The 26000-nt window shown below is 35.4% G+C and overlaps 1 protein-coding gene across 3 annotated transcripts in view; it reads right to left on the bottom strand.

Moving 5' to 3' along the window:
- LOC123684854 (myosin-G heavy chain-like) overlaps window positions 1–26000 on the bottom strand; it is a 74894-nt gene that overhangs the window by 11619 nt on the left and 37275 nt on the right. For 2 of the 3 annotated variants that reach the window (XM_045624327.1, XM_045624328.1), the window contains one exon: window positions 22812–23082. In XM_045624327.1, the coding sequence (XP_045480283.1) occupies window positions 22812–23082 (271 nt within the window). Of the gene's footprint in view, window positions 1–1740; window positions 1780–22811; window positions 23083–26000 lie in introns of all 3 variants that reach the window. The other variant, XM_045624329.1, reaches the window with a different exon arrangement.

A 26000-nucleotide genomic window follows, 5' to 3' on the forward strand; every position in this document is an offset into this window, starting at 1 on the left:
TTAACGACGCTTTGGTTGAAACAGAAAAGATCATACTTCCTCCGTTACATATAAAGTTGGGCTTAATGAAGCAAGTTGTAGAGGCTCTTGATAAGAATGGGTCATGTTTTGCATATGAAGGGGTAAAAATGCATCAGTTGAGCACAGAAAATTCGAGGCAGAGATATTTGACGGCCCACAAATAAGACAATTAATTAAGGATCCTGCCCCCATAAATTCAATGAGTCAAGTTGAATGAGAAGCTTGGACATCATGTGATACAGTTATATAAATTTTCTAGACAAACATATAGCTCAAACCTATGTTGAAATTGTTAACAAGAAACTCAATAGTTTCAAATCCTCAGGGTGCAATATGAGTATCAAAATAGACTATTTACACAGTCACTTAGACCGTTTTCCAGAAAATTTAGGAGACATAAGTAAGGAACAAGGTGAAAGATTTCACCTAGATATTAAAGTTATGGAGGACCGCTACCAAGAAAGATGGGACATGCACATGATGGCAGATTACTGCTAAAGTTTAATAAAGGATTGTTTGAAAAAACATTCAAGAATGTCGCGGAAAAGAAGCTTTCGAAGTGTTGAATAAATATTTGATTTCTTCAATGTTTTTTTTGTTTTGAGTGCAACATAATATTGTATTTTGTATAATTAAAATAAAAATGTCGTATCTACTTTTATTTACTACACTGACACTCTGTTTCCGATATAACTGGAAGTTGTATAGATCTGAAAATATTGCAAATTTTCAGCTCAAAATTATGATTTGTGAATCACCCTGTATTTCTCACATTCTTCGTGTTCACCGTAAAAGAGTAATAGAAGACACAATTTATCGATGTTTTCATAATCACTGTTGACACAGATCAATCGAAGTAATAAACCTGATACATGCCATAAAATTCCATAGCTTCACATTTCATCGATCCAAGGTCCAAAGAATAAATGGCGACATTAAAAAATCAATAAAGAATCAATTATTCTGTAATATGTCACAAGTACCGTTTAGCTAATTTCTTACTGTAAATTGTTGATGAATCGGTGTCAATTGAGGCGACCTTTCATATTTTTGTGTTGAAATCTTGAGATTTGAAACAATGTTAGTAAATGTATATTAATTTCTTTTTTATTTTAGAAATTTTTGGTATGAGAAAGATGTTAAAATTTTGAATTCTATAATATCCTAAACAGAAACTGATTTTAAGTTTAGATATTCAATAAAAACAGAACATCAAAAGAATTTATGATTTTGAATCTAGTTGAATATCAGAAATAACGTTTAGGTTAATATTATGTTTCATCAAGAATTTCTTGAAGCATAATTAAAAACCTTCACCTAAAATTTAGATTTTTTCATGAAAATGTTGCAAAGTTGCAAGATCAATGAAACCAGAACTTCACACAGACTTAACATGTCTCCAAGAAACGACTCTATTAACAAAATCAAACCGTGAGAACTTCTATCAACGACGTTGAAAACCATTAATAAGCTTCCAATGTTTTTGAATAATTAAGATGGATGAATATTTAATGAGACCTTATATGCATTCATTTAGAATCAACCAGGGAAAATCACAGAGAACATACAAGATTCAATGTTGTTTTATTACGAAAATTTAATAAGGTTGTACAAAAATAAAATCGCAATGCAAAATGTTATGCAGTTAGTTATTCATCATGTTAATGATACCTGATGAGATATACTGTTTGAAATGGCGAGAAGCATGAAAATACCTACGCCAATTACATCTATTAAGTGTGTTCGTTCTCCTCAGATCTGAAAGAATTATAATTGAGAGTTAAACAATTCATAAAAAGCCAAGAGCAGGGTTTTTTGACGCTCGTTCATTGGAAATGGAATTCTTCAGTTCTGATGACAATTCTGAAATTTGAAACGAAAGTTCGAGTGGTTATTTCACATAAATGTTTTTGCAGATATATTGGGAATTTTTCTCGATATTTAGATTGTTTATTTACATCAAAATTCGCTACGAATTTGAATGTGTTTACTAACGAATACAAAAAAAGTTCTTCATTTTCGAAAAAGTGGGTGCTAACTTCGCATTTTAGGGGTGATATTTTTTCATTATAGGTTAAGTTACAAAGGAAAATGTTTGTGATACAAACAGTTACTAACGATGGACTTTCATCTTTTCTGAAAAAAATCTAAAAGAGTTGGTACCCCAGCGGAATGCGATATTTTTCTACCAGTATCCTCGAGGTACAAACAAAAATTTTTGTGTAACAAATACTTACTAACGAGTTACATAACGAATGCAAAAAAATTCTTCATTTCCGAAAAGGTGGATGCGAACTTCACGGACAGTGTAGTTCCCTATACTCCATTCTTTTTGAAAAAAACATCATTTCAATGCAAGACCGCAAATATCAGGTGTGTGAATAAGTCTTTCCCGTTTTTTGTAAGAGATGGCGCCACCAATACTGTGCGAGTATTTAATGGATACATATGTCATAATCAAAGCTTATTCATCTGTCAACAATTCCACACTAACACATTAGTTGAAATTTTGAGCCGAGTCGACGTCATTTGCGGGAAGTTTCACTTTATTGGTTCAATTTGAAGAAATCTGCTGCCGAGGCGCATCGGTTGCTTCAGGAAGCTTATGGAGAAGGTTGTGTCGATGATTCAAGTGTTCGCGGATGCTTTCGACGCTTCAAAAGTGGCGATTTCGACGTGGAAGACAAGGAGCGTTCCGGGCGGCCGCAAATCTTTGAAGATCAAGAATTGGCGACTTTGCTTGATGAAGATTCGTGTCAAACGCAAGAAGAACTTGCTGAAGCATTGGGAGTTGACCGAACAACCATTTCCAAGCGTTTGAAAGCCATGGGAATGATCCAAAAGCAAGGAAATTGGGTGCCGTACGAACTGAAGCTGAGAGACGTCGAACGGCGTTTTTTCACTTGCGAACAGCTGCTTCAGCGACATAAAAGAAAGGGTTTTCTGCATCGTATCGTGACTGGCGATGAAAAGTGGATCCGTTACAATAATCAGAAGCGAAAAAAATCATGGGGACTACCCGGCCATGCATCATCATCGACGGCCAAGCCAAATATTCATGGCGCCAAGCTCATGCTCTGTATATGGTGGGACCAGCTAGGTGTGGTTTACTATGAGCTTCTGAAACCGAATGAAAGGATCACAGGCGAGATTTATCGACGACAATTGATGCGTTTGAGCCTCACACTGCGAGAAAAACGGCCACAATACTCCGACAGGCACGACAAAGTTATTTTGCAACATGCCAATGCTCGCCCACATGTTGCACAGCCGGTGAAAACATACTTAGAAACGCTCAAATGGGAAGTCCTACCCCACCCGCCGTATAGTCCAGACATTGCTCCGTCTGATTACCATCTCTTCAGATCGATGACGCATGGCCTGGCTGACCAGCACTTCCATTCCTACGAGGAAGCCAAAAAATGGGTGGATGACTGGATAGAGGCCAAACCGGTCGAATTTTTTCGCAACGGGATTCGTATGTTGCCAGAAAGATGGGAAAAAGTTGTAGCTAGCGATGGCCAATACTTTCAATAATTCATTTGTAACCATTTTTTCACAATAAAGGCTCAAAATTTGAAAAAAAACGGGAAAGACTTATTCACACACCTTATAGCAAATCATAAAACATACCTATCTACAAAACAAAATCAATTCTTATGAAACTTTAATGTTCTCCATTGCAAAATTACATATTTTGAAGTATAGTTCAGCACAGTGGAAATTTCATAAGAATCTGAATGCAGCCAATCATCCATTGTTTTCATGGAAACCATGTTTTCAGTTCATCGAGACAAGATATAATTACGCCTCATTCCAGTGTAAATTGATCGATGATTAATGAAAGTAAAGCAAAATAACAAATTACATTGTGGTATCTGTTCATGGTTTATTCACTTTCCAAGGAACAGACTGAGCGCGTTTCTATCGATACAGATTTCATTTTCTCGAAATAATATACGTGACAACAAAACCACGGTTTTAACAATACGGCTGGTGGCAATCAAGAAAGTTTCACTCAGTATCGAAAGGACCGTCGTTGATTCAATTTTTGAGCGCACGTTCACCTAATAGATCAATGTATAATGTCATCGCAATATCAATTTCAAATCTCGAGCCGGGGATGGTCTCAAACAATAAAGTTCGGATCACTGATGACGAATTCCAAGTGGATTTCAAATTCCTCAATTGTTAGGGAACATTTTTTCAACTGATTTACTCCAAAAAATTGAGAACACTAAATAATTTTTCGTAGAAGCTCTAATCCTCTGAGAGGTCACACAGAGTCCAAGGGAGTCGGAATAAAAATAAAACAATAAACAAAAGATGTATTTCCTACACACTTTACAAAACTAAACAATCAACTCATTGCACCATTGAATATGATCGAATCACCAACACGTTAAGGGTCGGTATTATTGAGCCGTGCGTCAACTTCAACTACGGTTGAACCGACCGACGGTTATCCTGTATAAAGGGTGTTTTTTTTAGAGCTATAGAACTTTAAATTGCAATAAAACAACGATGGATTATTCGATTGACATGAATTTTATTTATCCGCAAGATAATCTTGTGGCATTATATTTTAAATATGATTTCTGGCATATGACCGCCACGGCTGGCTCGGATGTAGTCCAATTTGGACGTCCAATTTTCGATGTTTTTTTCCAACATTTGTGACCGTATATCGGCAATAACACGGCGAATGTTGTCTTCCAAATGGTCAAAGGTTTGTGGTTTATCCGTATAGACCAATGACTTTACATAGCCCCACAGAAAGTAGTCTAGCGGTGTTAAATCACAAGATCTTGGAGGTCAATTAACAGGTCCAAAACGTGAAATTAGGCGGTCACCAAACGTGTCTTTCAATAAATCGATTGTGGCACGAGCTGTGTGACCTGTTGCGCCGTCTTATTTGAACCACAGCTCCTGGACATCATGGTTGTTCAATTCAGGAATGAAAAAGTTAGTAATCATGGCTCTATACTGATTACCATTGACTGTAACGTTCTGGCCATCATCGTTTTTGAAGAAGTACGGACCAATGATTCCAGCAGCCCATAAAGCGCACCAAACAGTCAGTTTTTCTGGATGTAACGGTGTTTCGACATAAACTTGAGGATAAGCTTGACTCCAAATGGGGCAGTTTTGTTTGTTGACGTAGCCATTCAACCAGAAGTGCGCTTCATCGCTAAACAAAATAAAATGGACGTAGTGCGCGATACGTATTCCGCACAGAACCATTATTTTCGAAATAAAATTGAACTATTTGCAAGCGTTGTTCAGGCGTGAGTCTATTCATGATGAATTGCCAAACCAAACTGAGAATAAATCACTTGACAGCTGTTAAATCGGTCGCCATCTTGAACAGTAATGCCAACTTAAAGTTACATACCTCGAAAAAAAAAAACCGTTAGTATAGGACCTAAGATTTGTGCGGCGGGGTTTCAAATTAACTACTGACTTCGAGTTATAGATGTAATGATTGTTTGACTTCGACTTATAGAGGTGAAAATGGTGAAATATAACCGTAAAATAATATAGAGTTATGCATGGTTATTTTTTCGACTTAGACTGGTTTTTTCGAGGGAATCGAAAATAATTAGGGATCGAAGATTTCGGGAACGAGGTTCAAGTTAAGAGTCGAGTTGAGATTTTGTATGTATACTTAATCAGTGTTTTTCCCCTTTTTTTGTCACATTAGGAAATTTGGCATTCTTGGAATAATGCATGAGGCATCAAACATGACTTGGGTAGACTCGAAAACAATAACCAGAAACGGACAACTCTGATTGATTAAGCATAACTCAAATAAGGAAGGACCCTGTCGAAAGGAATGGTGCTGAACATCTGTCAGAAAGTAGCCCAGAAATAGACATGAAAAAGGCCTAGTTTGATAAGAGGTTGAAAAAAGTGACTCTAAACTTTCTTTCCAAGCCTTTTGCATCAATTTAGGAACACCCGGTATAACATTATAAATAAAGGTGCGGATCGTATCATTACTTCAGACTACGTGTGAGCAATTTCGCTATGTAAATGCAAATAAATCTCAAGATAAACGCAAAACGACTCTCCCAAACGGCGTCCAAGACTCCCAAGCCTTTCCTAGGTCAGAACTGTGAGCAACACCGTGATCTGCGTAGCCGAGAGAAGCGTAGGTATGAAGTAATTGGCTGAGGTTGATTGACCTTATTATTTGGTAACATCCATCTGTAGAGTACCACGCGAACAGTCTATGCGGTTCAACAGCGCGAAAGATCGACCGAAGGTCTTAACGTTCACTGCCTTCGGATGTAGGTTAGAAGAGGCAGAGGTTCATGCGGTTATTGGGCAGAAGGTTTTTTTTTTGTTTACCAGAATGGTAATCGGCCAACGGAGTGCAAAAGATGATTAATTCATGAAGAGAATGTTCCGCATAGGCATGTTTTAGCTTCTTCCGTCGCTAGATTCGTTTAATATTTGAATAAAAGACTACGCCCTTTAGATTGGATGCATACATAGATGTTTGCTTCCTTTATTCTGTTAATTAATTATAAACAATATCAAGAATAATATTGAACACTCATTATTGTGCTAATTGAGCCCTTGGAAGTCACATAACTTTATATAGGTATATCTCAATGCTTTTCTCATATTTTCTCATTTTTTGTATATTTTTCAATGTAATAGAATATTTTATATTATATTTTTTAATGTCGATACAATCATGGTCATTTTCGAGTCCGACCATCATGTGAGCACTGTTTTGATTGAACAAGAGCTAAAAATTGCACAAAAAACCATTTGAACCATTTTCATTAGGCTAGTCTCAAAGAGAGGCTCGAAATATGGGTACCACATGGACCATCTGAAAATCACTACTGAATTGCTACAAAATCGACCCTTTTTTGAAGCGGTTGGTGACTAGTGATAAAAAGATAACGTCAAGCGAAAACGGTCGTGGTCGAAACGCGGTGAGTCGGCGAAAACGGTAGCCAAGCTAGGATTAACAGCCAGGAAGGTATTGCTGTGTGTTTTGTGAGATTCACAGTGAATTATCCACTATGAACTGCTCCACGAAATCTCAACACGATCGGATATGTAATCACGGAAATATTTGGTAGTCAATATCCAATGTTCTTCTTGAAATTTTCATGGTTTTGATGATAAGAACAGTTCAAAATTTTGCACGAAGCTTGAAATTGTTATTTCATATCAACACTGAGAATCTAATTTCTGTCGGTGTTTCATTTTCTGAAATTCCTCTTGAATTACAACTTCCTCAAATTCGTAGTTTTCGACAAGTTTCTAGGATGTTCAATTCAAGAGTTATCTTGTTTATGGACGGATAGAGAGAATCGAATTTTACCACGGATTTTTCATCAGTGAGTCGTCAAATCCTAACGGTCAGGAGGGTATAATGTTTGGTCGCCGTACCCCTCTTATTATTATTATTGAACGAACAATGACTGGTGCCATTTACGTAGAAAACATCATTGAACCAATCATTTTTCCTCTGCGCAACGAATTTGGGGATAATTTCATTTATCAGGATGATAACGCGCCACCACACCGCACACGAGGGTTCAAAACATTCTTCAAGAGAACAATATTGATAGAATGAACTGGCCAGCAAACTCACCAGACATGAATCTAATTGAGCACGAATGGGATTACTTAGAGAGGGCAATCTCCAATCGCCAAAACCCACCTTCAACTTTTCGAGGAATTGAGTTAAGCCCTTCAGGAAGAATGGAACGATAGCCTAAAATTTCATTAATGACTTGATTCGTGGGATACTTAGTCATATTGCGTAGTTGATGGAAAAACGACGTGGTAATACGGACTATCTAATTTGGATGCAGTTGTGGAATAACTATAATTAATCAAAAATAAATAATCGATAAATTCCGATTTTTTCTCATTTTTCCTATTTTGTCTCATCTTGCATAAAGCCAAGAGTAACAAACAAAGATTTCCTATCAAATATATTGCAGTTGAAATAGAGTAAAATATTAACCTCATTTCCAGAACATAGATTGTTTGTTTCTTGAGAAACCTAGGAAGGCCAAGACTTTCGACGTTATTTTTGACTAGTGTAAAAGTTGTTGTGTTCATTTTGTTCTGTATCGGAACGCTAATTTAATTATGTTTTTAATAAAATTTGTAGTATCCTCATTGAATATCACACAGGCTTAAAATCACCATTCAATCAGCATACTACCATCTATTTATTTCACGATTCACATCACGTACTAGTTCACGAAGCTCATCTCAAGTAATTAATCAAATTCAGGTCGCAAAAAGTCGATTGATCTCAAATTTCCGGTCATTCGATCTCCCACCGGAGTTCCGCCCATACCAACACGAAAAATTCTTCCCGGATTCTACTCGTAATTTCCGAGATTTATGGTCGCATCGATCAACCACACGCAGCTAGATCTAAACGTCTACTAGGAAGTACGCATAAACTTGTAATTTAAGGTTGTTTGGAAGACGTAAAAAGGTAAAATAAACAGTTGATCAGTCGAGAAGGCGGATTGTGCAACGAGAATCGGAGTTTCCTGCTCAATGAATCAAGAGCGTAAATCCTCTTCGGAATGGGTATTATCATGATAGGTATTCATTTCCTCCGGCTTGAATAATGAGAGATATTTCAGAATTCTTAGGGATTTTACACCACAAGGTTATGTTGGGATAACTATTGGGTGTTATTTTCCTTCGTTATTTTTTTTTTGGTCTCATTCGACAGTAAATATTGTTCCCTTTGACATGCCACGTCTTCAACCCTACTAGTCTAGTTACCAAGGTCCACTTGGAGGAGGAATAAAATCCTTGAAAAATAAGCTGGTTTTTCATTAGGTGCTGATGCCAGCACTCTTCTTACCACAGCTTTGGCATTGGTTTTTACTGCTGCTGATTACTATTGTTCCGTTTGGTTCAATAGTGCTCATGTTCATGAAATTGATGCACAGCTTAACGTTTCTATGAGAATTATCAGTGGGACTATTAGATCTACACCTTCACATTGCTTACCTGTGCTATCAAATATACTTCCGCCTCATATTCGCAGACAGGTTTCTGTCAAGAAATCTCGGGAAAAATGTCATTTCTACCCGAACTTATTTCCAATTGTATCTTACCTCCCAGATACTAGACCTGCCAGATTTAAGTCACGCAAGCCTTCATGGATTAATACTTTCCTTCAATCTAATGAAGGTGACTAGAAAATTTTGCGTTCGGAATAGGGTTCTTGTAATGTCTTCAACTAAAGTCCAATCGTTGATCATTCAGAGAAAGTTCTAGGTTTCAATGTTCCTAGGAAAATTTGGTGTATTTTAAATCGACTTAGGACTGGTCATGATCGTTTTATTAGTATGCTTTTCAAATGGCATTCTATTGAAAGCCGACTATGTGAGTGTGGTGTAGAAGAAACCATTGACTACTTGGTGAATACTTGTCCAATTTATAATTTTCTTGGTGGTTTCCAGGCTATTCATTCAGTTACAGATTATTCTTTAGAATGGGTCGCTAACTTAAAAAATCAGTATAATGGAAACTAACATTTATTACTCCTTTCTGGTTATTTTCTTTTTTGTTTTCAGATTTAATTATAAAGTCGTCAACCGTTGGTGAAGAGAAAGGATTGGGAAGATTTTGTTTGGATGAAGAGGAAGCCCTCCAATATCAGCTTATTCTGTAAACAAATACACAAACCAGTCACTGCACCTATACGGGGAAACAGAGTTTTGGCTGAGGTTTTAATCTGTGCTCTAGTATTTTACTTTGAAATGTATGATGCCCCGTTTACATTTCCTCTGCTTGTACTGAGATTACACCTACACATGCTTTGTTGTTTGAAGTTGATTATTTTTTTGCAGTTTCTCAGGCTAGAAGAAAGAACGTCAGGCAAAAATTGACTTGTGAACGCAATTGTGTCAAAACGTGGGTTGGAGTTTTCAAGGTTCTATAAAACCAGAGAAGACAATTATAAAAAATTAGGAGCTTTTCCCAAATGGAACCAATATCGTTAATGCAAGGTTGACGGAAAAGTATTCATTGTTTCTCATATCCCATAATAAGCTTGAAGTAATTATCTTAACCTTGTATTGAGGAGACCCTTTGATCGACACTGAAATGATCGTTAATAACTCTTATTAATGATCAATTGATCTATCATTACGTGATTGTCATAGTCTTCGAACACATACATAAAATTTTACGAATAAGGTACCTACTAAGCTATCGAATAGAATTATCTATGAAATCAATATTATTCATTTTGTTCTATAGAAATTTGGCCATTAAACATTCCCTAACTATACATCGAAAATGAGGTCGAAGAAAGATTTTAAGGCCAATTGTAATTTGTAAATCAGAACAATAAAAGGAGAATGTTCATTTTTCTGGCGTCTGTAAGGCTTTCATTTTCAGGTATTGATGTTTATGGGCATTAGTTTTTTCCAAAAATACAATGGAAATTATGTTACTTCATACATACTTGAATGAACTTTGTAAGAACTAAAAATGAAATAAAATGAATAATAAAAAAAAAATTGAATAAAGATGAAATATTGTCCACAGATTCCATTTTGAGAACATCGTCTTCCAAACGGAGATGAACAAAATGAAAATCCTGAATCTACATTCAAACCCAATAAATATTTCGATTTTTTCAACAACTAGGAATATATGTATATTCTCTCGAGAAAGAACAATACAAGGCATCATACATTTCAACGTATGATACAAGAGAACAGATAAAAACAGCAAAAACTCTGTCTCCCCATATAGGTGTAGTGATTGTGGTTTATGTATTTGTGTACAAAATAAGCTGACATATTTATATTGAAGGGCTTCTTCTTCATCCAAATAAAATCCTTTAGTCCTTCCTCTTCACCAGAAGTTGACAACGCATATATTGTAATTAAGTCTGAAAACAAAAAAGAAAAACCAGAAAGGAGCAATAAATGTTATACTTTCCATTATACACGGTGGCCACTTTTTAATGGGATTGTATTGGTAACTTTTAAACCATAAGAGTTAGAACGTCGGTCAAATGGAGAAAAAGTTGTATGCATAGAAGCATTATCAAGCAGTTCAAACAAATCGAGATTATCAGGGCCGGTTATTGAGATATCATAAGAAAAGTAAACTCTGTCATTTTGATTTTTCTTATTTTCCCACTTTATTTCAAATATTATCGAAAAATGTTACAGGAACTTTTTATTCGACAGTAAATTGTTCTCAATTTGACGTAATCAGATTTCGTATTCAACGTTTCGTGCTCTCTGGGCCACCCTCAACCTCATTTTTTTCAATACGGACCCGTATATTTTATGACACTTTTCGAAATAACTTTTAACGCTGAATTCAACGATATACCATACAATGTCATTCAAAGTTGATTTTCAGGTGGTTTTGACCCTTATCCAATTTTCTTTGGGTTGGATCTGTAGTGAATGCAAATTATCAAAAACTTCTGTTAACAAAATAGTTAAGAGACGCGAATATATTGATTTTAAATTTGAATACCAAGCCTTGCAAAACCTATATCGTAATGATATCAAAATAAAGTTCGATTCTGCAATTTGTTCCAACGGAACAAATGACAAATCCAACAATAGTGATTTCTCGCGAGAAGATTGAGAATGTATTGGAAGGTATTCAAGAAGACGAAATAAGCAAATGTATAAGAAGTATGGGTTCCAGAACCGTTGAGTGCATTGGACATTCTGAACACTTACTTTATTCATTTTCATTTACTTTCGAATAATCATTCGATTTTTCTTTCATTAAATGATAATTCGTTTAATTATTATGAATTGAAATATGTAAATAATTATTACTTGTTTCTTGATTTTATTCTGATATGTTCCATTTAGTTCAAGATGAGTAAGTTGATTTTCTCATCGAAATGTATTGCATGTTGTTAATTAAACTAAAGGTACCTAAATGTAATACAGATCCGACCCAAAGAAATTTGGATAAGGGTCAAAATCACCTGAATATCAAGTTTGAATGACATTGTATGATATATCGTTGAATTTAGCGTTAAAAGTAATTTTGAAAAGTGTCATAAAATATGCAGGTCCGTATTGAAAAAAATGAGGTTGAGGGTGGTCTAGAGAGTACGAAACGTTGGATACAAAATCTGATTACGTAAAATTGAGGATATTTTACTGTCGAATAAAAAATTCCTGTAACATTATTTGATAATAATTGAAATAAAGTGGGAAAAAAAGAAAAATCAAAATGACAGAATTTACTTTTCTTATGATATCTCGATAACCGGCCCTGATAATCTCGATTTGTTTGAACTGCTTGACAATGCTTCTATGAATGCAACTTTTTCTCCATTTGACCGACCTTCTAACTCTTATGGTTCAAAAGTTACCAATACAATCCTATTGAAAAAGTGGCCACCCTGTATACCACATTGAATGATGACAATTGAATTCACCAAAATAAATTGAAGGATAAGAAAGAATCAACTAAGTATAGATAACTTCGTTAACTCGAACTGAATTCTTCAGCAACCGAGTGTTAAATCAAACATAGGGTATCAAGTTTGAAAATGCAATGAATTACGTTAATGGCCTATTCAATCCTTCGCAAGTTATATTGCAGGTAATAGCTATCTTCCGAGCCAACAACCTCCGGTGGATTACTCTAAAAAATCGTTTAAGCGATCTTTCCCACAGGTGCATTATGAACAGTTATTCCCGATAAAAACCAAACAAAACAAAGAGAAAATTTCTTTGTAGTATACGACGTAACGCGGAACAGACAGACAGGTATGATTTTTTTTCGTCTTATTATAGCTGTTAGGTCATGAGCTTATGAAACGTTGTCAATTTTCGATTATACGAACAATCCCTGTGAAATAATCGCATGGTGGTATATAATGCGATATTATATTACGTTGTTGTTTCGAGTGAGTGACATTGGAGATCGAGTATTCCCCGTGTCGAATTTCTCTGGAAAAACAGTTAACTTGGCACATGTAATTATTTCAACATCTTTCGGAAAATCAAATGAATGTAATTAGAAATTGAGTAATCACTTTAGTTCCGCAAAAATGATGATCTAACCAATTCTTACGATGATATAGCCTTATACAGGGTGGGCCACGGTCGATAATACCAAAGACTTCACAGAGAACGGAAGGAATAATCTTATTGAAAATTTTGTTTCTTGGGTAGGAAGCACTGATCTATGGATTCAAAAATTTTCAGCGTTGCAGTATTGTTGCTTATATCAAACAGTACTAAAAACTTCCATATTTTCAATAGAATATATCATTACTTTTTTCAGTTTACGTAGCCTATTGATTATTTATGCATCTATTAACTTCCTTGTTCCTATCTCTAGAGGTTTTCGAGTAATTAATTGATTTACTTCTTCAATTAAAGATTTATCACATCGGTACTTGTAATCCTAGAAAGCTGAAATTTCGGGTATGGATTACCAAAATCCCGTGTATCATTTAGGTGTAATAAAAAACGTCTCTAATGATACAGGGTTGTTCTAAATCGCAGACTTCAAAGAAACATATTAAAATGATAAAAGTGCGTTTTTTCAAATAGAGAGACCTGCATATCATAAGGTGTATTGAAAGAAAAGATGTAACATGTTTCTATACCTAAATTGTAAGATTTCCCAATTAAAAGCAATTTTTCAACCCAATGGCAAAATTAAGCTACAATTGTTATACAGCAAAGTTGGTGTTTTTTCAATGGGATTTCCTATATTTTTCAACGAAACTTTTCAGTCTCAAACTCGTCGGAAAGTATTCAGTTAGCGGTTTTTCAAGAATGTCATCCGTTTCGAAGATATTGAGTTTTTCGTCTTAATTTTTTGATGGATGGATTTCAATCCAGTCATATGGGGTGTCCCTTTCAAAAAACACAAACACTACTCTATATCTCTGAATCGATAACTAATTTTTAATTAAATGGGAACACCCTATGTTTAACTTAATTACAATAATACGATGGATACAAAATGAATTATATCTCGAAATAAATGAAAAATATTTATATATGAGATGTCCCATCAAAACAATGAAGTCAAAGAACTCAATATCTTTGAAACAGATGACATTTTTAAAAAACCGAAAACGGGATGCTTTTCGACACATTTTCGGACAAAAAACTGCACTGAAAAATATAGGGTGTACTATTTAAGAAACACCAACTTCGCTCTTGATCTCAAAAACGGTAATTAATATCTGTGATCTGTTACGAGTATCATATAAACCATAAAAATGACTGAAAAAATAGTTTTAGAATTTTTTGAATATCAGAAACCAAAATATACTGAAATATTTGAAACAGTCGATTTTCAGAAAGGCCCTTCAACTCGAGAACGAATCAAGAAATCTATGATCTGCTGTCTGAGTTCGGGGGTCCTTGAATATTTTTCTCCAAGTCTTATAGTTCTAGAGATGCTTTCAGTGAGCATCAAATTTGGGACACCCTATTCACGATAAATCTCATCTCGGTCGGATCTGTTGTCAATAAAATATTGAATTTAGAGAAAGAATTTTGTTTAAAACATAGAATTGTTATTAAATTCGAATTAAAAAATTTCACCTCGATATAGAAATCGTAATTTTGCAATTATCAGGAAAACAAATCTTCGAATTCAATTTACTGAATCCCTAGGGTTTTTTATCCATTAACAAACTTCTTTGGACCTAAATCAAGAGAAAACAACAGTAGCCCAACTTTATATGCCTAAGGTTATAGAGTCATCTACTATCAAGATATAAAATACGCCACATTAAAAAAAATTGAACAATCATTGCCAGACAGAACTTTGTACAGTACATTTAGAGGAATTTTTTCACTGCTAGTTTTTAGAAACGTGTATTTTATATTTACCTCGTATTTCATAATTCATTTGTGGAATTCATGTATGTATTTGTATTTTTCTACAAATTCTAATACATTTTTGACCACTCATATAACTTATTCGATTGTTAAATCAAACAATAACCATTATACAACCGCTGTATTCTAGTTTATTTGCAGAGTTTTTATCTTGAAATTCATAGCAAGTAGATCGTATCTATATAAAACTGAGCTCAAATCAATTCTAACGACTATTCACTTATCCTCTTATAGAATCAATCTCGAAGAATAAATTCAGATCGCAATTATAGAAAATAATGTAATTGTTACCACTACAATACATTAAACACACAAAATGGCACAGTACACCATGTGATTATGTTATTTGTTCGATTACACATCATGCGATTCTTTAAGATCAAATTGAGCGTTTATTTCAAATCGTCCTCGTAGATCCATTGATGGTACTTAACACGCGATTTAGGTCGTGAACCTTTGCTAGAACTCTGCCCAAGATATTATATGGGTTTGGTTTAATAATAATGTTTCCATAGGCAGCATATGGTTAATGAATGAATTATATAATGTTACGTAGGGAATTATATTAAGTCGTGCAGAGAGCAATTATCTCCGATAACTGAAGTCCAGCATTCGCCAGAAACTAATATGTATTTCGTGTTGGAGTTAAAGTTGATCGCGTTTCAAAACGACACTTTGTGATTGAAAAAAGATGAAAAAAAAAAAGAATTTCGTGTTCTGATAAAATATTGCAAAATATTGGCATGATGAAGAGTTTTCGGTATCTGCTCCAGGAAAATCAACCATCATTGATTGGTATTGCTATGCTAAGGTTAAACGTGGTGAAATGAGCACCGAAGACGGCGAACGCAGTGGACGCCCAAAATAGGCTGTCACCGAAGAAAAAATCAAAAAAGTTCACAATATAATTTTGAATGACCGTAAAGTGAAGTTGATCGAGATATTCACATATTCATCCACGAATATTTGAACATGAGAAAGCTGTGTGCAAAATGGGTGCCGCGCGAGCTCACAAAGCTCACAATCGATCAAAAGCAACAACTTGTTAATGATTCTAAGCAATGTTCGATGCTGTTTAAATGCAATAAACCTGAATTTTGGCGTCGATATGCAGCAATGGATGGAGCTCCATCATTTCACTTCGGAGTCCAATCGACAGTCGGCTGCGTGGACTGCACACGATGAACCGAATCCAAAGCAAGGAAAAACACAGTTAGCTGGCAAGGTTATGGCATCAGTATTCTGGGATGCGCAAGGTATAATATTCATTTATTACCTCCAAAAGAACCAGACAATCAACAGCGATTATTATATAGCGTTATTGGATCGTTTAAGGGATGAAATCGTTTAAAAACGGAACCATTTGGGGAAAATAGGTGTTGTTTCATCAAGACAATGCGCCGCCGTGTCACAAATCAATGAAAACAATGGAGAAATTGCATTAATTGGGCTTCGAATTGCTTCTGCATTCACCATATTCGCCAATTCTGGCCTCCAGAGACTTTTTCCTGTTCTCAGACCTCAAAAGAATGCTCGTTCGCTGGAAAGAAGTTTAGCGCCAATGAAGAAGTAATCGCCGAAACAGAGGCCTATTTTGTAGCGAAAGACAAATCGTACTACAAAAATGTTATCGAAAAGTTGGAAGATCGCTATAATAATAATAATAAAGGTCTTTATTCAGAAAAAATTAGAAAGCACATTGAACTACACTATTGGGGGCGAGATTTAGCTCGCATAAATAAGGTAGAGAATATTATCTAGTACCGTACAATCTACCTTGAACCTTATCCATGCGAATCGCTGTATCGCCCTCGAATGACGAACGTTTGAAATCTTCTGGTTCCCTATTCTTGACAATAAATTTTTCAAAACGTATACGTACTTTCACCGCTCTAAAAAATCATTTGTCAAGAAAACTAGCCCTGGCACCAAGTCAGCAAACATATTTTGTCATTGTACGAGTCAATAGAAAACTTCTATAAAACCAATCCTGGGTAACCAGAGTATCTTCACTAAAATCAAGGCAAGAAAAAACACGATTGTTTTAACTGCAGAAACTTTCGTTTTCGCGTAGATATTTAATCCTATTAACAAACTCGCCGAATCTTCGTAATCCAACCGCTCAAACGTGTTGGGATAGACAAAAGAAAGGATAGTAATAGGTCGGCTCCTTACCTCTTTGGGTCCCATAATGCACGATTCAGGGATTCGTGACCGAAGAAGGAAAACGCCCAACCTTTTGCCGGGAATGGAAGTGTCAGTTTTTTTCTGCGGCTCTAAATTAAAACACACCTCTTATTCCTCAGTTTCTTAACCTTTGCCACCGACGCCAAGTTTGCCACCTTAACGTCAGCGAATTTCTCTAGCGAAAGGGAAGTCGCAATCGAACATTTACCGATCTTCTTGAGAGCTTGTTGCCTGAACAGACCACTCTATCATTTGATTAAAATGTTATTAATTTTCAAAGTTTTAATCGGGAATGAATGGTTTCAACCCATAAATTTTGACTCACTGATGAATGATTCTTGTTCAAATTCGAGTATGTCTGGCCGACAGTAAACACGATAACTGTCCAACGAAAGAAACACCTAGAAACTAGATCCCGAATGATAAGGTTCAGTTACTTAATAGAATAGAGGATCCCTAGATATGACCGTTTGAAATTTAGCTTTACTTTTTATTTCAAAACTGCACATTCGATCGAACGTTCGAATGTAAAATAACGATCTCGAGCTTCGTGCAACTTTTCATGTTTAGAGAAGTCTAGAAGAAGATCGAAAAATATTTCCTTGAAATCAAACTGATGGAGTTGAAATTTTTAATTTTTATATGAAACAACAATCTCAAGTTTCGTGCAGAATTTCTCGAGATTAATATCAATATCAATTTTTTTATATTTTTGATTGTCTGAACGGCCGATAGCCGTATTCACAATACCGAAATGTGCTAGAGACGTGAAATTTTAAGGGTCAGAGTTTGCTAATGGATACAGTCCATTCTATAGTTACGGAGTTATACACATTTAATTTTGTTTTATTAATAATTTAGAAGATACTCAACTGAGCGAACTGAAATTTAGAAAATTGCAAAATGTGGTGAAGGTTGTATGATTAGGAGATCAAAAAACAAATTCTTAAATGTTGTAACCTATGATTTTACTGATCTTTTGTGTGCATCATTTCATCGTTAAAGAGATTTTCCAAAAATCCAGCTATGTGGCGTCTACACGGGAAAAAAATTAATTCTTCTGATCTAATAACTCTCTGAAGCACAGACTATTCTTTTAAAGAACGAACTGATCAATTTAGAACAAAAAAAACAAAAAAAAAATAAGAACAGAATTCTGGAAAAAGAATTCATGAAGACGCCTCATTCATGATGGAAGTATCATCATGAAAGTCTTCTCTTTCATGTTTCCGAAAGCCAAACGCTTGTTTCACCTCTAACGTGACGTCACCTAATGAAAGTATTCTTGAAAAAAAATTATTTATAGATAAAGAAAACTAGGAAAATTGATCAAATGGAAATGCGGGCCCATATATTATTGACCGGGGGGGCATTGTACCTCAACTTGAAATAGAGAAACATAGATCGGACTGCTCTTCTTACGGGGGAAGCATTTATGGCTTGTTCCGCCTATGACTCATTATATTCAGAAAATTTCCAACTGGTCTAACGGAGTAACGAAACTCGACAAAGAGAATGTAAATATACTCCTTCAATATAATGATAGATCATTATGTTTTACTTTTACTATCGAATTTTTGAAGTTAGCGCTTGAAAACATTTGAGCTTTTGTATATATAGGTAAATCAAAGGAAATATTCGTATCAAATTTGATCAGATGACAACAGATGACAGAGAAATTTTCTGTTCGAATAAATAAATCTAGCAATTCTTCATTGATTGCATTTTGGCGAGGTGTTCTCAATCCATTTATGAAGGTTCGACCTCTCTCAATGGATTGCGGTGTTATTATTCATTATTATTATTATATGACAGATGGAATCATCAGTTTGGCACTCAGAAATCTCTGCCAAATACATCTTCCATTTACATAGAGGAACATCTTGACTTTAGTGTCGAACGGTCGGTTTTATATCTCAAATGATTCCGATCTTCCAAGAGATGACCAGTCCAAGACGCCATCTCTCGGTCAAGCGAAGTGTCACTAGGCCACAATAATTTATATAAGGTGTGTGAATAAGTCTTTCCCGTTTTTTGTAAGAGATGGCGCCACCAATACTGTGCGAGTATTTAATGGTTACATATGTCATAATCAAAGCTTATTCATCTGTCAACAATTCCACACTAACACATTAGTTGAAATTTTTTCGCATCATAAATTTTTGAAATCGTGAAAATGTCGAAATTTGAGCCGAGTCGACGTCATTTGCGGGAAGTTTCACTTTATTGGTTCAATTTGAAGAAATCTGCTGCCGAGGCGCATCGGTTGCTTCAGGAAACTTATGGAGAAGGTTGTGTCGATGATTCAAGTGTTCGCGGATGGTTTCGACGCTTCAAAAGTGGCGATTTCGACGTGGAAGACAAGGAGCGTTCCGGGCGGCCGCAAATCTTTGAAGATCAAGAATTGGCGACTTTGCTTGATGAAGATTCGTGTCAAACGCAAGAAGAACTTGCTGAAGCATTGGGAGTTGACCGAACAACCATTTCCAAGCGTTTGAAAGCCATGGGAATAATCCAAAAGCAAGGAAATTGGGTGCCGTACGAACTGAAGCTGAGAGACGTCGAACGGCGTTTTTTCACTTGCGAACAGCTGCTTCAGCGACATAAAAGAAAGGGTTTTCTGCATCGTATCGTGACTGGCGATGAAAAGTGGATCCGTTACGATAATCCGAAGCGAAGAAAATCATGGGGACTATCCGGCCATGCATCATCATCGACGGCCAAGCCAAATATTCATGGCGCCAAGCTCATGCTCTGTATATGGTGGGACCAGCTAGGTGTGGTTTACTATGAGCTTCTGAAACCGAATGAAAGGATCACAGGCGAGGTCTATCGACGACAATTGATGCGTTTGAGCCGCGCACTGCGAGAAAAACGGCCACAATACTCCGACAGGCACGACAAAGTTATTTTGCAACATGACAATGCTCGCCCACATGTTGCACAGCCGGTGAAAACATACTTAGAAACGCTCAAATGGGAAGTCCTACCCCACCCGCCGTATAGTCCAGACATTGCTCCGCCTGATTACCATCTCTTCAGATCGATGACGCATGGCCTGGCTGACCAGCACTTCCATTCCTACGAGGAAGCCAAAAAATGGGTGGATGACTGGATAGAGGCCAAACCGGTCGAATTTTTTCGCAACGGGATTCGTATGTTGCCAGAAAGATGGGGAAAAGTTGTAGCTAGCGATGGCCAATACTTTCAATAATTCATTTGTAACCATTTTTTCACAATAAAGGCTCAAAATTTGAAAAAAAACGGGAAGGACTTATTCACACACCTGATACTTTCTTCGATTTCATGTGATATTTAAAATTACATACAAAAATAAGAGGCTGGGAGAAAAATAAACTGTAATTTTAGGATATAAACTCAGGAATTCTAGATAACACATCAGCACTTAGCCACCAAACTACAAGTAAATCAGTAAAAAATTCAATGAATTAACCGATATAAATCAAAAAAATTAATGATTCATTAACTGCTATAGGAAGTACTTTGAGGAAGAAAATATTGTATAAAACAATATCTCTTATTTGACATTCAAAAAAACATGGTTAGGTTCAATGTCATTTCCAAGAATTTTTGACATTGTTTGACAAGGCACTAGAAAACGAACGAACAGATTAATAATTTGATTTTTGAATTAAACATATTTCAAAATATAGACCAGTAAGTTGATTAGATAGATATTTGCGTCGGACAATTCCTAAAGTTTATTATTGGAATCAGTAAACCAAATTTTGATAATCTGTGAAAACTTCAATATAAAACTTCAACATAAAAGGCACATAAAAAAAATTACATGAAATATTTATGTGAAGGCAAGAAAAAAGATAAACGCTTAGAGATTGATGTGTATAAACAGATCCCGTCTAATTGAGACAACGTTTCAAATGATTGTCTATGCTATCATTAAAACAATATTTGGCGAGTTGGTCTCGACAATAATGTTGACTCATGATGGATAAATAATTCCAAATTCAACAAATATGGAGATGAAGATAATGATCAACTAATTTGAGTTATTTTTAGAAAACGATTCCACACCAATAATTTTGATTATATCATTTTTTAATTCGCTTCGATGTCTCTGTTCCTGATATTGAACAATCTGACACCTAATGTGCAAAAGCTACAACACATTACTGACACTAATGACCTACCGGTTTGTAGATACATCAGCTTATATATCTAATCCATTTGCACTACCGGTTTATGTTTATAAACACCTTATATTATCGATCTACTAGGTTAATTATATAATTTCATAATTCTTACCACAAACCTTTTTCATAATATTCTTGGAATTGAAAAAGGCATACAATTATTCAGTTGACACGAAAATAATGCATCTTTGTTTCAACTTCGCTGAATTTAAAGATTCAGTTCGCATTTATTCAGCACGAAATACATTGCCCAGATGTCCGACGGCCATTACACCTGATTTTATCTGAGAATTATTGCGTTCTGCAAGGTATAACGCAACCGAGCTGTAGAAGCAGGTGAGTGTAACGAATCATAGAAATGATTCAGTATTTTTTTAACATCCCCACTTGATACAAATGAAGGACGAGAAATGCTGCTATGTGAAAGGAGTATACTCAATGTGGATTTTTGGAAAGCATCTCAACTTGCTTCTATGGTCGCGCTATATCAACAGAAAAACGATGTTTTAGAATATTTCTTTGTTGTAAAACAAAAAAGCGAATTCTAAGGGCTGGACAGACCTTTACGATCTTTGTTTTTTTGAGGTTTGTCTATAGCGAAAAGTCGAAGAACTATCAAAACTTGGGGAAATTAAAAAAATCGAAAAAAGCATTGACTTGGTGACAGAAGCAAGCAGAAGCTCAGGTAAGTGATCAACCGTGTATATCAATGGAAATTGTTACTTTGCTGTAAAGAGCTTTCCAATAAGATGTTTCATTTTGAATAGCTCCCCCATATGGGCAGTTGTCACTTTTGAAGCTTTCATGTTTTAACATTTGATGAGTAAAAACTACGTTATTACTAAAAATGAAACGATACACGCTTCAACAACACATTGAAATTAAATTAACTACAAAAATAGTGAAAATTTAATCACAGTTCGCAAAACTCAAGCACTTTTAGGTGGTAGTGAAACTGCTAAAAAAATTGAGCTATTGGGACAAGTTAGTTATGTGAAGCACCGTGTGTGTCGCTCGAAAACAACTGGGAATATTGCTACTGTAGCTCGTTGTGTTGACGATAACTTAGGTTTAAGCGATTTCTCGTCAATCTTGGGATTTCTACATTGTACAAAGGATCACGAGGGGTGATCACAATTGGCCACCGAGATCTTGTGATTTAACACCTTTAGAGTATTTTCTTTGGGGCCAAGTTGAAGATAAGATCTACACAGATCCTTCACAATCGATTCAAGACCTTAAAGAAGGAATACGTGACATTATCGAGGAGATACAGCTGCAAATGTGCGAATTGGTCATGGAAAATGTATAAAGTGCTGCTCTGGATTTCCCCGTTCAGGAGTTATAGTGTTTTCGGACGCGTTTTGCACACCTGGCATGAGAATATCCCTCTAATATCACAAGAAAATATCAGATATTAAACCAATTTTTTTAAATTTGTCAAACTTTTTTGCTATACATGTTGACGAATAGTGTCGAATTTTTAAGAATCATCATTAACGGTGATCTTCAATTATGATGTCCCCTTTCCCAAAAATTAACATCAACTTACCATTTCTCGCTTCAAAATGGCAAGCTGGGCATCTAAATTCGTAGATTTTCTACTTTGTCCCATGGACGATAAATCTGAGGCTCCATTAACACTCTTGAAATGATGGAAGCCCCCATGACCTGATCCAAAGGAAGAGAGGGAACCTTGTTGACTTCTCATGGATGATGATCTGGCAGGGGTTGAAGGGTTCGAATAGTCTTCGTCAAGGTTGAAGCCACTCAGGCTTTTTGGAAGGGGTGGTAAGCCGTGAAGGGAAGACATCGTCTTTAACCTGCAAAAAAAATTTAAATTAAGAAAACTTCCACATCCATTGAAATCAATAGCAGCTTAGCTAAAAGTTGCAGCGCAGGTTCTGAAAATGAGGAAAACTGTAGAATTTTTCCACATTTTGAGATGTATCAATTTATTCGGATTGTTCCAACATACAATGTTTATACTATTTGACCTGATATACCTGTGTATGAATCTACTACGTCAACAAACCACCACAAGAAGGTTGCCTTCCTTCAGCGTCTGATAAGGAGCCTTGAGAAAGATAGAAAATCTCAAAATTAAACAAAATGGCCCACGCCTAACGTACAGCTATAAAAAAGGCATTTTGTATATTTCAAATGGGCGAACACAATTCTAAGTGGCCAGTTTCAGTTTATTCAATGTTAGACAAAGTTTTATAACTTTTTCTGTGATGGGTCATCCTCTTAGTAGAATGCCAAGTCAACGTCTTCTAGACCTCAAAGGTACTTCAATTTCCCTAAGCACAGTCAGAAGACTTCTCCTTTAAGTCAATGTTGAAAAAGTCAATCCTTTTCATTATTATTTGGAGTAGAGTTTTTTCCAAGAACCATGATGTCTGGATATATGGAGTTATCAACGGAGTAGTTGATAACTAATGATAGTGATGAGTAGTATCACAATTTCATGCTGGTATAGGCGAAAATTTAGTTTTTGTAGATGATACTGCACTACCATACAAATCCCACCTAATGGTTACCAGTATAAAAGCAAACAGGGTATCCCACATTACCCCCTGACCCAAATCCCATCGAGCACGCTTGGGACCAATTACAAAGAACCTTTGAAGCTCACAGACCACATCCGGAAGCGCTTCAATAGCTCCGAGATCTTTTGCTACAACTTGGGCAACGAATTCAGCGGTATATTCTCATTTCTCAATAACTATGGAAAGCATGCAGAGAAGATGCCTAGCAGTTAGGTTATTGATGCACGTGGTAGTCATATTTTATTGTGAAGGTGAATACAAGTATGAATTGTATTTTGGTTACTGTGATTACATAATTCATTTTATTCCTACAAGAATACTCTACATTTTCATATTTCTAAAAGGAAATTAGATTTTTTTGAATTAATTCAATAGCCTCAACTTTTAACGAGCAGTTTATCACATGACTACATGGTCAATGCAACTTATTTTTGTATATTCTAACTGTTAAACCATAAATTTTTCAAGAATGGACATTTTTGTGCGCTTCTTCCAGCGCTATCATTATCCCAAAATATTTTTCGAATTTTGGGCCGAGGTTGGTCTGAGATTACTGGTTACAACCCACTTTGGCGAGGCGTTCTCAAGCCATTTCCGAAGGTCCACCTTCTCAAGAAATTAAGGTGTTTCATTATTATTATACCACCGATAGAATCATCAGATTGGAACACAGAAATCCCTGCCAAATGCACCTACCATCTCCATAGTGGAGCATGTTGAGTTTGGCGTAGAAGTGTAAATATTTTTTGAAATTTGGGCCGAGGGAGGTCTGAAATTACTGGTTTCAACCCACTGGTGAAGAATTCAGTTGTAGTTTCGCATGCGTCACAAATGCTTGAAAAAACACAAACTTTCAATGAGGCTGGGTATTCGAGTCTCTCATTAATGAAATAATGTTATTACATAATTATAAATTCTCACAAATCACTATGGAAATTGCCATCGTAACATGAGAATAACATATGAAAAAATATAGGTATGATGTAATGATAAAATAATTAATAAAAGAATTTGAAAGAGTATACTGGAGCTGTTCACTCCTTATCAATCCTCCAGTAAAAAATATAATTATTCGATTATGCAATATAATAATAGATAATAATACAGAACAAATTTAATCATAACAATGTCACGAATATAATACGTAGTAAGGAAAACCTTTAACAAATGCAGAATGTTAATGAAACGAGTGGATAGCTGAATGACACTTTATAATTATTCACCTCATTAAAAACTGACCAGAAGAAATATAACAAATAAATCAAATTTTTTGAAAATAATAGATTAAGTTTCGTAATTATTATAATGAACACTGGCAGTTGGAATTCATGAATGACTCATAACATAGTTGCTTTATTCATTATTATCAATTTCATTAATATGCATCAAATTTTTTCGTTTCAAGTTCATAATTTAGTTACAATTCATTCAATAGAGGGCTTTGGAACGCATTTGATAATTTGCTCGAAAAACTTGTTCATATTTTTTTTCATATGGAATAAATAAAGAGAGGAAGTGGTACCATTATTACAATTATTCAAAACTAGTATCCACTTAAACAATTAGAGCGAAACATTGATAACCATTCAATTGACTGCCTTATTTTCATTTTGAACTATTCAGTTTTTTTTTCATTGTATAGATAATAAACGTTTAGATTCATTCCAAGACAAAAACTTCAATTCTTGGCGATGATTCAACAGTTTGCGTTTTGAATATTCAAGATTATGAGTATAAAAACTATTGAAGAATTATTATGATCGAGCACAAAACATTGTTACGCACACAGAAACACAAATGATTCAAGTTCTCTTGATATCCATCATTTTTTAACCCCAATGGACAAAATTCGACATCAATAGCGTGATGGAGCTCCAATTTTTTCTAATTGTCGAATTTATAATAAGCAGAATATTTATTATTTTCTGTATCTACCTGCTGAAATCCAAGGATTGGCTTCTTTGACTCTCCTAGTGTCATCGGTTGTTTCAAGTCGTTAAGCGCGCTTGAAGTTTGTTTTATTAATTTCTGATATATTTAGGTATTTATTTCATGGGATGTTGAGTTAATATGCAACTTTGATTCATTATGGGACATAAGAAGTACGTTTTTTGTGGAGAAACTCGCGAATTGAGTGAAATATCGTATCAATGATATGATTTCATTTCCGCGCGCTTCATGTCAAATTT

Source organism: Harmonia axyridis, chromosome 7 (genome assembly GCF_914767665.1).
Source record: "Harmonia axyridis chromosome 7, icHarAxyr1.1, whole genome shotgun sequence".
In the NCBI taxonomy this organism is placed as follows: domain Eukaryota; kingdom Metazoa; phylum Arthropoda; class Insecta; order Coleoptera; family Coccinellidae; genus Harmonia; species Harmonia axyridis.